Source organism: Pseudopodoces humilis, chromosome 2, assembly GCF_049639895.1.
Source record: "Pseudopodoces humilis isolate 2021_Gansu_Grassland_sample_001 chromosome 2, ASM4963989v1, whole genome shotgun sequence".
NCBI lineage: Eukaryota > Metazoa > Chordata > Aves > Passeriformes > Paridae > Pseudopodoces > Pseudopodoces humilis.
Window position 1 is genome coordinate 97,319,537 of NC_142201.1, and position 12,850 is coordinate 97,332,386.

Consider the following 12,850-nt stretch of genomic DNA (forward strand, 5'->3'; position numbering starts at 1 on the left):
GCACACAAGTGACAAGGCAAGGTAAGAGCAGCTACAGAGAAACTCAAGTATTGAAACTTAACTACCACCTTTTCAATGGTGCCCTGTTAGCTCCAGACTCTATTTATAAAATATTTTAATTTATTGCTGTCATGCAGAATAAACACAGTCGTTTGTTATGGTTTAACTCCTTTAGAGAACAGTGTCCTTAACATCATTCACAGCTGCACCAGAGTATAATCTTCCATAAGATCATATTTCTTGTCAGTTGATATATACTCCTGACCTTTGGGTTTGTTTTTCCCTTTTTTAAAAATTTATTTATTCAAAATTATTATTATTAAAATTCCATAATATATATTATATATGGTATATTATATGTAATAGTATAATATACATTATATATTATTATATAATTATTATAATTATTTGAAATTATTATGATTATTATTTATTTTTTAAAAAAACATCCCAGTAGTTCCTGGCAGTTTGTACAGCCTTTTACTCCTTAACAAAGCGAAAAGAAAAAAAAAAAAAAGAAAAAAAAAAAGAAAAAAAGAAAAAAACATGAACACTATTGTAAACAACTTCCTACACTACAAATGAAGTCATTGGCTTTGGCAGGAACTGAATTACAAACTGTGTAAACCTTCCAGATAAAATTTCTGAAAATTATGCTACTATAAATGAGCAACATATGTAGCACTACAAAAGGTAAGCCTGGTTTAATCCATTTTACAGACTGTAGAACAAAAGTAACTGGAATAATTTAAAAGACCATTTCTGTAGTGCTAAAAAAATAATCAGCAAGTAGGTACTACTTGCCTATGTAAACTTCCAGTTAACTGAGTAACATAGTACAAACTTACAGCCAGGAAAAAGTCTGTCCAGTCCTTGTGACCAGACCCAGCAGGAGAGCAGTGTGACTGCTGTTATTTCTGAAGGGAATGCAGGTGTTTGCACCACACTTGGGAAGAGAGCCCATGTGACACTCACAAAGGACCGCAGTTCTGAGAGGACATTTGAAATCACTGCATTGGGGTCATCGCACTCCTGCGGCTGCTCGAAGGGATGCCCCGCTTTGCTGATCAGCCAAGCGGCGAGCGTGCAGAACATGAAGAACTGCTCACCGGGATTGGTGGGCAGCGCAAAGTAGTGCCTGTTTAAAAAGGGGACAAACGGGACGTATGGTGAGCTTCTGGAGCTCTTACAGCATTATAGGTAAGCACAGGCTATGGAGCAGTTTCTTTACCCTGTTTTGTCAATGAGCAACCAATCTGAACTAAATTCAGGATGCCTAGCTTCACACATGACCACAACAGACCACATTTTCTACACCCAGCTTGCTTCTTTCCAGTTTTGAGTAAGTTATTAGTAAACACCAGACTTGGCTGCCAGGTTCCCCAAATCACCTCCCCTTCACGCTTTCCTCAAGAGATGCAAGAGGATCGTATTTCCACATCTACAAATTCAGCTGAGATCAGGAGCATGTTTTGAAGTGATCCTTCTACTTACCTACTGTGCTTTGGAGAGCAATGAAAACTGGAACTGATTTGGATCACACCAAATTTAAATATTTGAACCTAACAAGAATTCAGTCCATAAAACCAGACCACAGGCAGTTATTCCCCCTAAAGCATAAATAACATGCACAATGGATACTAGGAAATTCTGGAAATGCTTCCTTTTACTGACACAGCTACTCACTAAGGTCCACAAAGGTTTGCTGCCCTGCTCCAAACATTCCAACGATTCAACAGCAGGCTAGAACCAAATTGCAGCCACTGTACTCACACTTAAGCCTCCTTCCCAAAAAGGGAATAACTTGGACTCCCTTACCAATTTAATTATTTATAAATTGTGGCTTATAAAAAGTTTAATTCTGTGACCCTTAATTCTACACCCTGCTGTGGAGCCTGGCTGAAATTTACGGATGGGTTTAAAAGTTATTTGGGTAGGTGATGTTGGGAGCACATTGGTCCCGTTTCCCAGATTTCCTGTCTCTCACCATAATATTAAGAAAAGACATAAAAAACAAATACGTACTGGATACCAAACCTCAGCCTTACCAACAACGGGTCCAAGACCCTCTTTGTAAAAGGTTAAAGGGTTAAAAAATACACACACCCCACGAATAGCTAGTCTGAATTCAAGACATGTAGTTATTTAGAATAACTTAGAATTTAGGCAGAGCTATTTTCTGCATAATAGGTGGAATTTAGGTAGAATTATTGTTTGCAGAGGTACCCTGGCATGCGGATATCCAGTACCTGCCGGGGGCAGGGAAGGTCAAGGGACTATTTACTTATCGCATCTCAGCCTTTCCCGAGGCCTCGCGTTTTGAAAGCTTCCGGCTCACACGGGAAACTTTGCAACTGGCTGTTTTTCCCTTGAGCCAGGCATCCTGCCCCGCCTTCCTTCGCTAGGCTCCGATGACAAGGAGAGATTCCTGCCCGCCGCCCCCGCCCGCGGCCACGCCAGCGCCCTCCCGCCGGGGCGAGGAGGAGGCGCGGGCCGGGAGCACCTGGAGAGAGGCCGCATGTTGTGGCGCCGCAGCGCCTCCTCCTCGTAGCTCAGCAGCTTCAGCTTGTCCAGCAGGTCCTCCATGAGCACGAACATGTGAAAAGCCGCGCCGGGACCGCGCTCCGCCGGCCCCTCCTCGCTCCGCTCCCGCTCCCCGCGCCGGCCCGGAGCGCCCTCTTCCGCCATCTTTACTCGTAACCACAGCGACAGGGGCGGGCCCGCACCGCCTCCGAGCGCTCGGGGCGGTGCCGGGGAGGCCTCACAGCCAACCCGCTCGGACCAAACTGCGCCTTTCAGCCCAGGAGCGGCTTCACGGGAGCTCGGCAGCTTTTAAACTTTTCTCCCTGCCCGAAGGCAAACTTGGGAGCGCCTCGCTCCGCGCAGGTGCGGAGTGGGCAGCGGTGCGGTGCTCTGCGGCCGGATGTGCGGGAGAGTGAGTCTCGGCAGCCGAGGGCCGCAGCGTTAGCCGCGGGTGCCGGCTGGAAGCGGCGGGCTGGGGAAGGCACCGGGTCGGAAAGCTCATCGGGAATGTGCTTGGCACTGGTGAGGCACCTCGAGTGCTGTGTCCAGCTCTGGACACCTCACTACCAGACACACTTTGAGGTGCTGGAGCGTGCCCAGGGGAGGGTACTGGAGCTGGTGAAGGGTGTGAAGTGCGGCTCCCATGAGGAGCCGCTCAGGAAAGACTTTACCACTTTTACAAGTCCCTGAAAAGAAGTTGTAGCCAGGTGGAGATCGGCCTGTTCTACCAGTTAACTAGTAACAGGAGGACATAGCCTCAAGCTGCACCAAAGGACGTTTAGATTGGATATTGGCAGGGATTTCCTCACTGAGGTGGTTTTCAAGTATTGCAATGAACTGCCCAGGGACATCACCTGAAAAAGACATCCCTGAAAGTGTTCGAGAAACGACTGGACGTGTCACTTAATGCCATGGTTTAGTTGAGTTTATCAGTGAAAGGTTGGGCTCGATGATCTCGGAGGCCTTTTCCGACCAAAATAATTCTGTGAATGCAAGACACACCTCACCTGTGTATTCCTGGCACCAGGTCTTTGAGGGGAGACACGTATTCTTGCCACTTCTTCCTCCACTTTAGTTGGGGTTTTTTGTAAGCCCTCTTCCCGAAAATACCTGAGTTGTTCTGTTCTGCTGGAAACCAGATGGCACGCACAAGTCTTGAATTGTCCAGAGAGAAAAAGTCACTGTTAAAATATTGTTAGAAAATAATTACCTAACCCTGCAGGCAGCTCTAGGCACCTACTTCTTGTTTCAGGTGACCAACTTTTTGAGAAGAGTGTCATGATTACTTTTACCTTATGTTCTTGTTCTCCTGCCTGCAGAGAACTGACCTCGCTGTATGTGTCCGAGTGGCATCGTGGCTGCTGTAAACATCATATTGCTGACTTATCTCCTCTGTTACAGCCTACAGGAGCTTTGGGTTTGCTAGGCAAAAGAAATGGTTAAGAGGAAAAGTTTTTTAAGCCCAAAGATGGGAACACAAAAGGTGTGAAATCTTCACGTGTGTTGAGTCTTAGTTCTCACTGTAGAAACAGCTGCTTCCCTTTAATAGGATGGACACGAACTTGTATGTTGGTTATTTGAGCCCTGTGCCATGCAGGTGGGGCGCTCAGAGTGCAGCTGGAGAGAGGCAAAGTTCAGCGGGGAGAGACCTTTAGATTGTGGAAACTTTCTTCCATTGCAAGTATTTCTCAACAACTGAAGTTAGCATTTAAGTTGTAAGGGTTTCACTGTGGGGAGGCAGAGAATTCCTCCTCTGTTTTACTACTTCCTGTTTTACTTACAGGAAATCCTCTGAAGGTTCAGTGAGGAAATTCTAGAAAGCTGGTATCATTTTGGCAGGTAGGAGATTTTAGCAGTGTGTGATTAACATGTGTTTTTGAGAATTTTACATGTTTGGGTTTTTTGTTTGCTTCTCGGTAAAAATTAAAATATTGTGGTATTTCCCAGTCCTCATAAATGTGTGTGTGTTGTTGTTGTTAAGTTGCATTGAAAATGAATTAATCAGAAGTACAAAGAAATAAATTTTATTTGAAAGAAGGTTATTTCAATATGCCTATCTTCTCTCAAAGAGGTTGCAGAGGAAAGTACATTGAGCAGCCACCAATCCTGATGGCTGTTTGCTGCAGGAGTGCTGTGATCAGGTTTCAGCCTGAATGCGAAGCTCAAAGATGAGGAAATATTTGGATACCCTTTGGTCACTGAGTAACAGAAGAAAAAGAAGGCATGTGTTCTTTTCCTGTAGTGGCCAAATGCTGCATTCTCCCTACCTTTATTTGAGCTATTCAGTATGTCTTTGGAGATGCATTTTAGCACCTTGCCTTGCTCTCAGAAACCGTGGCTGAGCTGCTTTCCAGTCAAGCCTGTGGTGATTCTGTATGAAATAATTCTCCTGAGAACTAGAGCATCAGTGACTAACATGGCTCCAGTGATCTTAATTCTAGTTGTGCACTGTCTGTATACATAATTTCATATTGATATTTCACTACAAAGCCTCGGGGCATGATTTCTTGGTTGTGCCACTTACATCTGTGACAAACAGGAAAAGCATGTTTGTTCAGTACTTTGCAGTGTGACTCTAATTATCAGCATACACACTCTTTATTCCTGTAAAACCCCAGAACTGGCTGAAAAGACTGGCCAGAACCTACAGTCCTCACATTTTTCTACAGACCAGCATACATTTTTCTCTGATGGGAAGATCCAAAACTAAGGTTTGTGCTGAACATGAAAATTTTCAGCTAAGTAGTTGTAGCTGTGTATTTTGGAGCAGGGTTATGGGGCACAGCTGGAAGGTGGGAGGCAGTGTGCACTGTCCATGCAGCCCCCAAAGGCATCACAGAGGTACCACTGGAACCATGTTACTCTGAGCATCGCTGCCAATGAAAGGCGACTGTCAATTAAGCATGGCAGATCCCTCCCTGTATTTCTCTCAAGGGAAATACAGCACTGATTGCAGTTTCTGAAATTCAAACATCAGGCATGGTATATTGTGGTGATCAAGTTGGAAGTTGTAGGTAAACAAGCAAAAAATCCAATAAAACATGATGTACCCCACTTGACAATGTAAGGGCTAAAGAAGGTAGATCCTGGCAATGGTTGCTGACATAGAACAAAATTATATGTTTATTTTACCATTGCATCTAGTTCTGTCTCAGATTTAATGTTTTCATGCCTCTGTTCTTTTTTTGTTTTGTTCTGTTTTTTTCTCGTAAAAGAATAGTGAGAATACATAAAACAATCATAAAACTAGATTTTCAGAAGAAATAATACTCAAAAATCTTTGGGATTTAAGATTCACATCTACCACAGATACAGTCTCACACACCAGTCAAAATTATTCATAATACTAAAAGGTCTGGGTAGCAAGCCTGGCTAAATCTGTGTCCTGTGTAGAAATGGTACCTACAGCTGCCTTTTGGGGAGTAAAAAAGTACCAGGGAAAATCCCTTAAAGTCTTTTTAAGTTACTTGATTCATGAGGTAATTTTTCCGCTGGGGTATGCTGTATTTTAGGATAGTAAATTCTGCATTCTTCCTCCACTCAGGTAATAGTTACAGTAAGGTTATTCTTTTTCTGTTATGCATGACAGGTTGCAGTTCATTGCTGTCTGACAAAACAGAAGATATGATGAGAGAGTCTCCTCCTCCTTTGCATTCCTATCCTAGATTTCCATGCACACATTTTTGAAAGGGTAAAAAGTGTGAAAAGTTCTCGATGTTGGCAGTATTTGCAAATGCAGTCAAATTTCCCACCCCAGAAAGTCAAATGTTGCAGTAATCAGAAAAATATTTTAAGAAGTAAAGAAAATCAGGCTTGATGAGGGACATCTTACATCCTTTTACAAATTTTACTTGACCAGTTTTCCTTGGTGTCCTGTTCAGGAATGAAGAAGATTAATATTCCCTAGCCCTGCAACAACACTGAGAGTAAATACTTTCTATTTATTAAAAATAAAATATCAATCTGCAAGGGGCTACAAGGTAATGTAGAGGGCCTCCACCATTATGTAATGCATAGGATCATATAATGGATGAGTTTAAGGCCAAAAATGTGCACCAGGTCTGTTGCAAACAAGAAATGTGATACAAAGGCCTATTATCCTTAGCAAGCTGTAGAAAGGAAATTATGATATGGGCATGTCTTTGATATTCATTTATACAGGTCTTCTCCCCTGCTTTTATTTTGACAGTTTGACATGAATCTAAACCAATGAAGAAATGGAAGGACAAAACATACCAGCTATTATGATCTGTTTATTTCACATCGGTGCTACACTTTGGGGTAGGTTTTAGCTGAAAATTAATAAAGAAGACCATTATTACTAATTTTTATTCAGGAGAGTTAATGAATTCAAACACTGCTTATTAATGGTAAAGAATAAATTTTGGGTAATATAAAAGCCTTCTGGAGCAAAAGACTGCTTGTCAGGTGGCTGCATGGATGGCTGTGGCCATTGGGCACCTTGGCCCCCAGACTGTTACCTGCCAATATTTCTGCCCCATGGCTCAGCAGGCAGTGCTTTTCAGTTCAGAATGAAATTGGTTTGCAGAAAATTGGCTGACTTTGCATTGAGAAGGCTAAGGAAAAGTCATGTGTGTTGTTCTGCCAGGTGAGCTGGAGAGGGCATCAAAATGTCTGAGAAGGCAGCTGCCCCTGGGCACTTACTACCAGCACAACAGGTTGTCTGAGCTTGGCCAAGAAGGTCGACGTGATGATGCTATGTCAATGCAGTCAGTTCTTTAAAATATTAATTTTAAATTGCTCTTGTATGCCAGCAATGCCTAAGTTAAATGTTGAGGGAAATAAGGTGCTGCCACTTGTGTGAATTTGTGGAATGCACACCTTAATCATCTCTTGGGGCTGGGACAGAGCTTCCTGATGGTGTCTGTGGTGGCAAAGCTGTTTCGAGAAGTTCTGTCCTTTCTGTCAGTTGCAGTGCCATGTCTTTTTTTCCTGTGATGGTACAACTGCTTGGCACTATGTGAGTTGGTAGTAACATGGGGCATTGCAGCAAGGCACTGTGAATGTTTGAACATGTAGGAAGCCACAGCTCAAAAGGCTTTTCAAGTCTAAGGTGGAAAAGATGTGGTTCAAGGTGTGGAAACAAGGTGTGAAGTTCAGATGGTAAGGTGGCAATGTGCTGATTTGAATATGTAGGTGCTTACTTGGGATTTCTACATGAGCAGATTAGAAGTTCAAAGAGCAGAGCTGTGTGTTATAGTCCTGATTAAACTGAATGGACACTCTTGCTATCCCAAGAGACTCATATGACAGAAAAGCCATGAAAGAGTTATTGGCACAACTGCAAGAGCATTTTTTTGTCAGGGATAAAGGATGGCAGAAATATACTTGTAGACTGGGTTAAATTTATTCATTTGTACTTATGGGCTTTAGGTTTTACAGAACAGGAAGAAGTAACAGGACTGTTTTCCAAGTATTGTATCCTCCCGTGTCATTTCCCACCTGGGCATGATGAAGTAATACACTGGAGCAAAGAGAACAAAAAAGTGCACAGTTACTACCAGCAGAAGGATCAGCTGGAAGAACAAGATCCACATTACAGACTCAGAACACACCTTTTCCAGGAGAACATCCCTAGTGGAAATGCCTCCTTGAAACTTAACCTGACCATGAGCTCTGATACCTGCTACCTGGGAACAGCACAAGATGGAACAAAAGTGGAAGTGCTGGTTTGCATGAGAGCTCAGTAAGACATCAAAACCTGTTGGATTGCACCACCACAAATTGGATGCCAACAACAGATTTCCTTGTGTTGTTTTTCCCCAAGGAATCAAAATCCTCCAACCCAGCAGAGCACCTTTTGGTGTTACAAAGCAATTTTTTTTCTCTGGTGAAATGTTGTAAAATGTATTTGAAAAATTTTAGTGCAGCACTTGTTTTCATAACCTACCGCCCTCTGATTTCTAAGGGGTAATTATGTGGTACACATAATGTGGCTTCTCAGAACAATACAAATATTGGCATTGTAAGTAGCTGTGCTTTTTCCGAAATCAAACACAGACTAAGTTTTATTCTCAGCTGTATTTATTCTCCCCAATGGTATTTCAAAAGAGCAATCACTTCAAGTTAAAAACTATTTTGTAAGTAGCAGGATTTATTTTTTTTTTAATTATTGGTTTTTTATCTATGGTTCCTTCTTCTTATGTACTGGAATACCACAAGACAAACACAGAAAGGAGACTGAAGTGCCATGCCTTTCTCACTTATCCAGCACCAAATATATCTTGGGTAGAAGGCAGTATATCCATCTAAGAGACAGATTGGGAGGAAACTAGGAGTGGAGTAGAAACTTCTATTCTCTTAGAAGTGACAAGGACATTATAAACATTACAGATACTACTGTCATATTCATTTCCATCATGAAGTGTAGGCTGCTTAATGGAAGATGCAAGGTAGGAATGAAATCTCTTCCTGCATTGTTACTGAATTTCACAACTGGTTTCAGAGTCAAACTAAAGACAATCTTTCTGCAGTGGGGCAACATAGATATGGGACAGCGCAAAAGGATATACCTTTCTCTTTGAAAGGCATTTGTTAGGATTACAAGGCAGCATTACAAGTTCCTTCCAAGAAGTAGGAATGAGACAGGCTAGCTCACCCTTCTATAAGTTGCCTTTATTCTTAATATCTTCTCTATATCAGTTTCACATTTTAAGAGGTGCCCAATAAACGAACTTTACCCTGTATCAATAAAAGAATTTTGCTTATTGGACAAAATACATGGAAGCCTTATGTGGGTTCTGTGAGGGAGGTGAAAGTTTTCCTGCTGCTCTAGCTGAGTATGATCTTTACTCTGTCCATTTCCAATTTTTTTGCCAGACTTTTATTGGTACTGCTTGATCTTTTCATTGTATTTCTCTTCACATGCATCCTTAAGTACCAGTCTGAGTTCTGGGGTGAATGGGAATGGAGAGCAGCAAACAGTTTGCATTTTAGCAAACAGCAGCTCATTTTCTTAGTTAAGGAAAAGCAGGACTATGAAATTTCAACTCTGCTTTGTCTTCCTCCTGAATTTCATTGGAAATTCAGTTCGAATGAATAATTGGTGCTTTTCAACCTCTCCTGTTTCTTAGGAAGTAATTTTAATTGAAAGAAGAGCAATGCAAGAGCAGTTCCCTTGTGAGATGTGCATGGATGGTTCCATCACCCTGATTACCCCCTGAAGGGTACCCAGACTCTCTCAATTCCTAACCCACTGTATAAGCTCCAGAACAAGAGTGCAGTTTTTAATTTCCATGAAATAGTTTACAGTATGGAAGGTTTCAAGTATGGCATCATAGTAGCCAACCAGTGCACTGTGTCTGTTTTGTTATTTATACCTCTGATCCACAAAAGGTACATTTCATTACGCATGTATTTGCATTTCCCTGCATCCATCTAAACCCTCAGCAGAATATTTGGGAAACAAACTGCTTTCTTTTTGTTTCTATAATAGCAGTGTGGGATACAATTTTGGGTTTTTTTGTCTTCATGATTTTTTTAGCCCCACACATCTCTTCATTAAACCCCCCCACAGATAGCAAGTGTAGTTATACCATATCAAAATAATCTGTTATCTTCTGCTCCAGCTGACTGCCAGCCACCACTGCTGTCAAACCCTGCTGTCAAATCAGTAGTTGTGTTATGATGTTAATTTGTCTTGTATTAGTATTTTATATATTGGGTATTAATTCCACTTACCTGCCTTCTCCTTCCCTTTCCTGTTTTTTAAAGCTATTAATTAATTGTTAAATGTTCAACATAGACAAGTAAAGTACTTAAGTTCACCACAGCTAAAAGTTATTTCTAGCTACATATAATCTTATTCTTTTAGTTAAATTACATTGTGTTTTATCATTTTGCTTCAGATGTGCAGGTATCTAATCAGTTGCATTTTCTCTCTCCTCCCAGCATGTGAAATTTCCTGCTGTTTTACACAGTAACCTGGACTAGACTGAATCACTATTAATGAGGGCCCTTAATTAGGAGAAAAATTGTAAAAAAAAAAAAATAAAATAAAAAAAAAAATTTCATAAATATTGCCAATATCAATTAGATTTTTTAGGGTAAAAAGGGTTTGTTTTTAAAATCTTCACATCCTTCTAGAAACACACTGTGATATTTGAATACAATATCATAGTGAAATATGTTTTTGTATTTGTTTATGGTAGTATCAAACCTCAGGAAAAAAATCAGAAAATGTCTAAATAACCTTCACAGTACTTTCCAAAAAAAAGTGCAGAGAGTTCTTTATCTGCTTCAGACCACCTGTTTAATGTGGAAGGAGGTAGCACCATAATTCCTTGTGAACAGGGCAATGACACTGCAAGCACTGACGGTTTCAGTGTTGTCTGGACATTACACAGAAATGCAGTGACGTCATCCTGGCCTCTTTCAATAGCACACCTCACTCTCACCAGCCTCAAGTCCAGGTTAAGGAAAATGACTTTTCATTGATGTTGGATTATCTTACTGCAGGTGACAGTGGAGAATATCTGTGTAATATTTCAACACCTCCCTGCACAAAACTTGCTGTGAGAACTTTGCACATTGGTAAGTTGCTGCTCCTTCCATTTCAGAAGATGAGGACAGTTAGGACAATGCACAGCCAAAGAGTCATTCAGAAATCTATACAATACTGAGAAAAACCATCTTTGTGTGATTGGTGCATTTGGGGAAGAGATACATATTTTATTTTTGTTGGCTCAGGGGGATAAAAAAAGTTACTGAAGATGTGTTTATTTAAAGACTAGAAGTTTTTCAGTCAGCAGCTTATTGTGGCAAAGGTTACAAAATCAGTGTCTGCCTTCAGTTGCTACCAACTGCTCTCATAGCTGAGGACATAGCAGGGCTCTCAGAATTCTGTCCTAAAAGCCCTGCTGACAGCAAACACAGCTTTAAATGTAGCAGAAAGACGATGGGAAGCCCAAAGCATGTGGTGTAAGTTTGGCTGCAGAAGAAATCTTATTGGGAACATGGAGTTATTATTTTTAAAGCTTTAATATTACGCACCAGGCCTTTTTTAGGCCTGGAGATATATATGTTTAAATGCATTCCTGTGTTTTTATGAGCTATAGTAAATTCCCAGCTGTGAAATCTTAGTTACAGTTATTTCATTGTCAGTAGCACATACAGTAGTAGCACACAGACATTTCACACAATTAAATACAATCACCTAAAAGATTGAGAAATAATATAGGGCTCCTTTCCTAAACAAAGAAGAGAACTTGAAGCAAGCCACTAAGACATAAAAAATAGAGGCAATATAACAGAAAAGGGGGTGGAATAAATGATAACAACTACAGATGAGCACCTTTGTAGCTTTCAGCACAGCCTGAAAGCAGATAAGCAGCTGAAGACAGTAGGGAGTGGGCTAGACCATGTTGGATAGCAGTCATGGCACAGCAGCTCCTGAGCCATCAGAAGGGTTTCCAAGGTGCACTGGAAAGAAGGCTTTTGAGGGGGAAAAAGATGAATTTATAATCATCTCTCCTGCATGAGGAAGGGTTGCTGCTCTTCTAAAGGAATTGACAAGATGGGAACATAGGCATGGGGTTACAGAGCCATGGTAAAGACAATGACTAGATTAAATGCTCTGTCTTAGCAGCTCTTATTTTTTAGCTGTTTTCCAGAGATCCAAAGGAAATTTCCAGAGGAATACAGAATTTTTCAAATTCTTTGGACAAGACACAGCAGGGGAAAGATAGCCTGAGGTAGAAGAACCATACAGTCCTTCTGACAGTTTGGTGCTGTGCAGAGGTTTCTTCTAGGTGGGCTTTGATCTCCTGTGGAATCCATGGTTATCACTCATCTCAGATTTCTTGTGTCCACCTGGATTGCATGGTTGCACTATGAGGCTGGGCATTGTTTCAGATTAAAGCTGCAAAGATTTTGCAGCCAGAGTAATGAAATTTCTGATCCAGGCTGGATAATAGTTACAGAGCTGCTCTACTATAAATCCCCAGTGCTGTTAATGGCACTGAGCACTGCACCTGGACAAAGTGTTCAGCACACTGGGCAGCTGATTTGTTTTAAATGGGACTTGTATTAAGAAGTTGTCAAATCCTATCCCATGACCACACATGGAATTTGCCATCTGCACAGTTAAGTAAAATAATCTGCTTTTGGCTCTTCACACTTAAGTCAGTAAAGTATCACTTCAATGTCTTATTTGTCAGGTAACCTGAACATTGTTGTCCTTGTCTCAGTTTTCTTTTAATCTTTCTTTCTCCCTAAATCATACCTTTTAGATTATAAATTAGAAAAAAAATCATAGCTTTGATATATTTATTGAACAATAGTGAATATTTGCAATATAAGGCACTTC

The 12,850-nt window shown here is 41.1% G+C and overlaps 2 protein-coding genes across 4 annotated transcripts in view; one reads left to right on the top strand and one right to left on the bottom strand.

Annotated features, from left to right (window-relative positions):
- The window catches only part of IFT57 (intraflagellar transport 57), a 13,401-nt gene extending 10,688 nt beyond the window's left edge, over positions 1–2,713 (bottom strand). Inside the window, exons 1-2 of one of the 3 annotated variants that reach the window (XM_005523975.3) lie at positions 2,504–2,713; positions 976–1,138 (exon numbers count right to left, since the gene is read on the bottom strand). In XM_005523975.3, the coding sequence (XP_005524032.2) occupies positions 976–1,138; positions 2,504–2,688 (348 nt within the window). In that variant the 5' untranslated portion in view covers positions 2,689–2,713. Of the gene's footprint in view, positions 1–975; positions 1,139–2,249; positions 2,418–2,503 lie in introns of those variants that run through there. The other 2 variants (XM_088068987.1, XM_014253425.2) reach the window with 2 other exon arrangements.
- An 8-nt stretch (positions 2,714–2,721) lies between these two features.
- On the top strand, positions 2,722–12,311 carry HHLA2 (HHLA2 member of B7 family). Its single transcript, XM_088068988.1, is given in 9 exon segments — positions 2,722–4,362; positions 6,713–6,804; positions 7,918–8,224; positions 8,673–8,829; positions 8,832–8,874; positions 8,877–8,936; positions 10,787–10,903; positions 10,906–11,076; positions 12,145–12,311. Coding segments are annotated over 8 exon segments (1,005 nt in total). The 5' UTR covers positions 2,722–4,362; positions 6,713–6,740; the 3' UTR covers positions 12,231–12,311.
- The last annotated feature ends 539 nt before the right edge of the window (positions 12,312–12,850 follow it).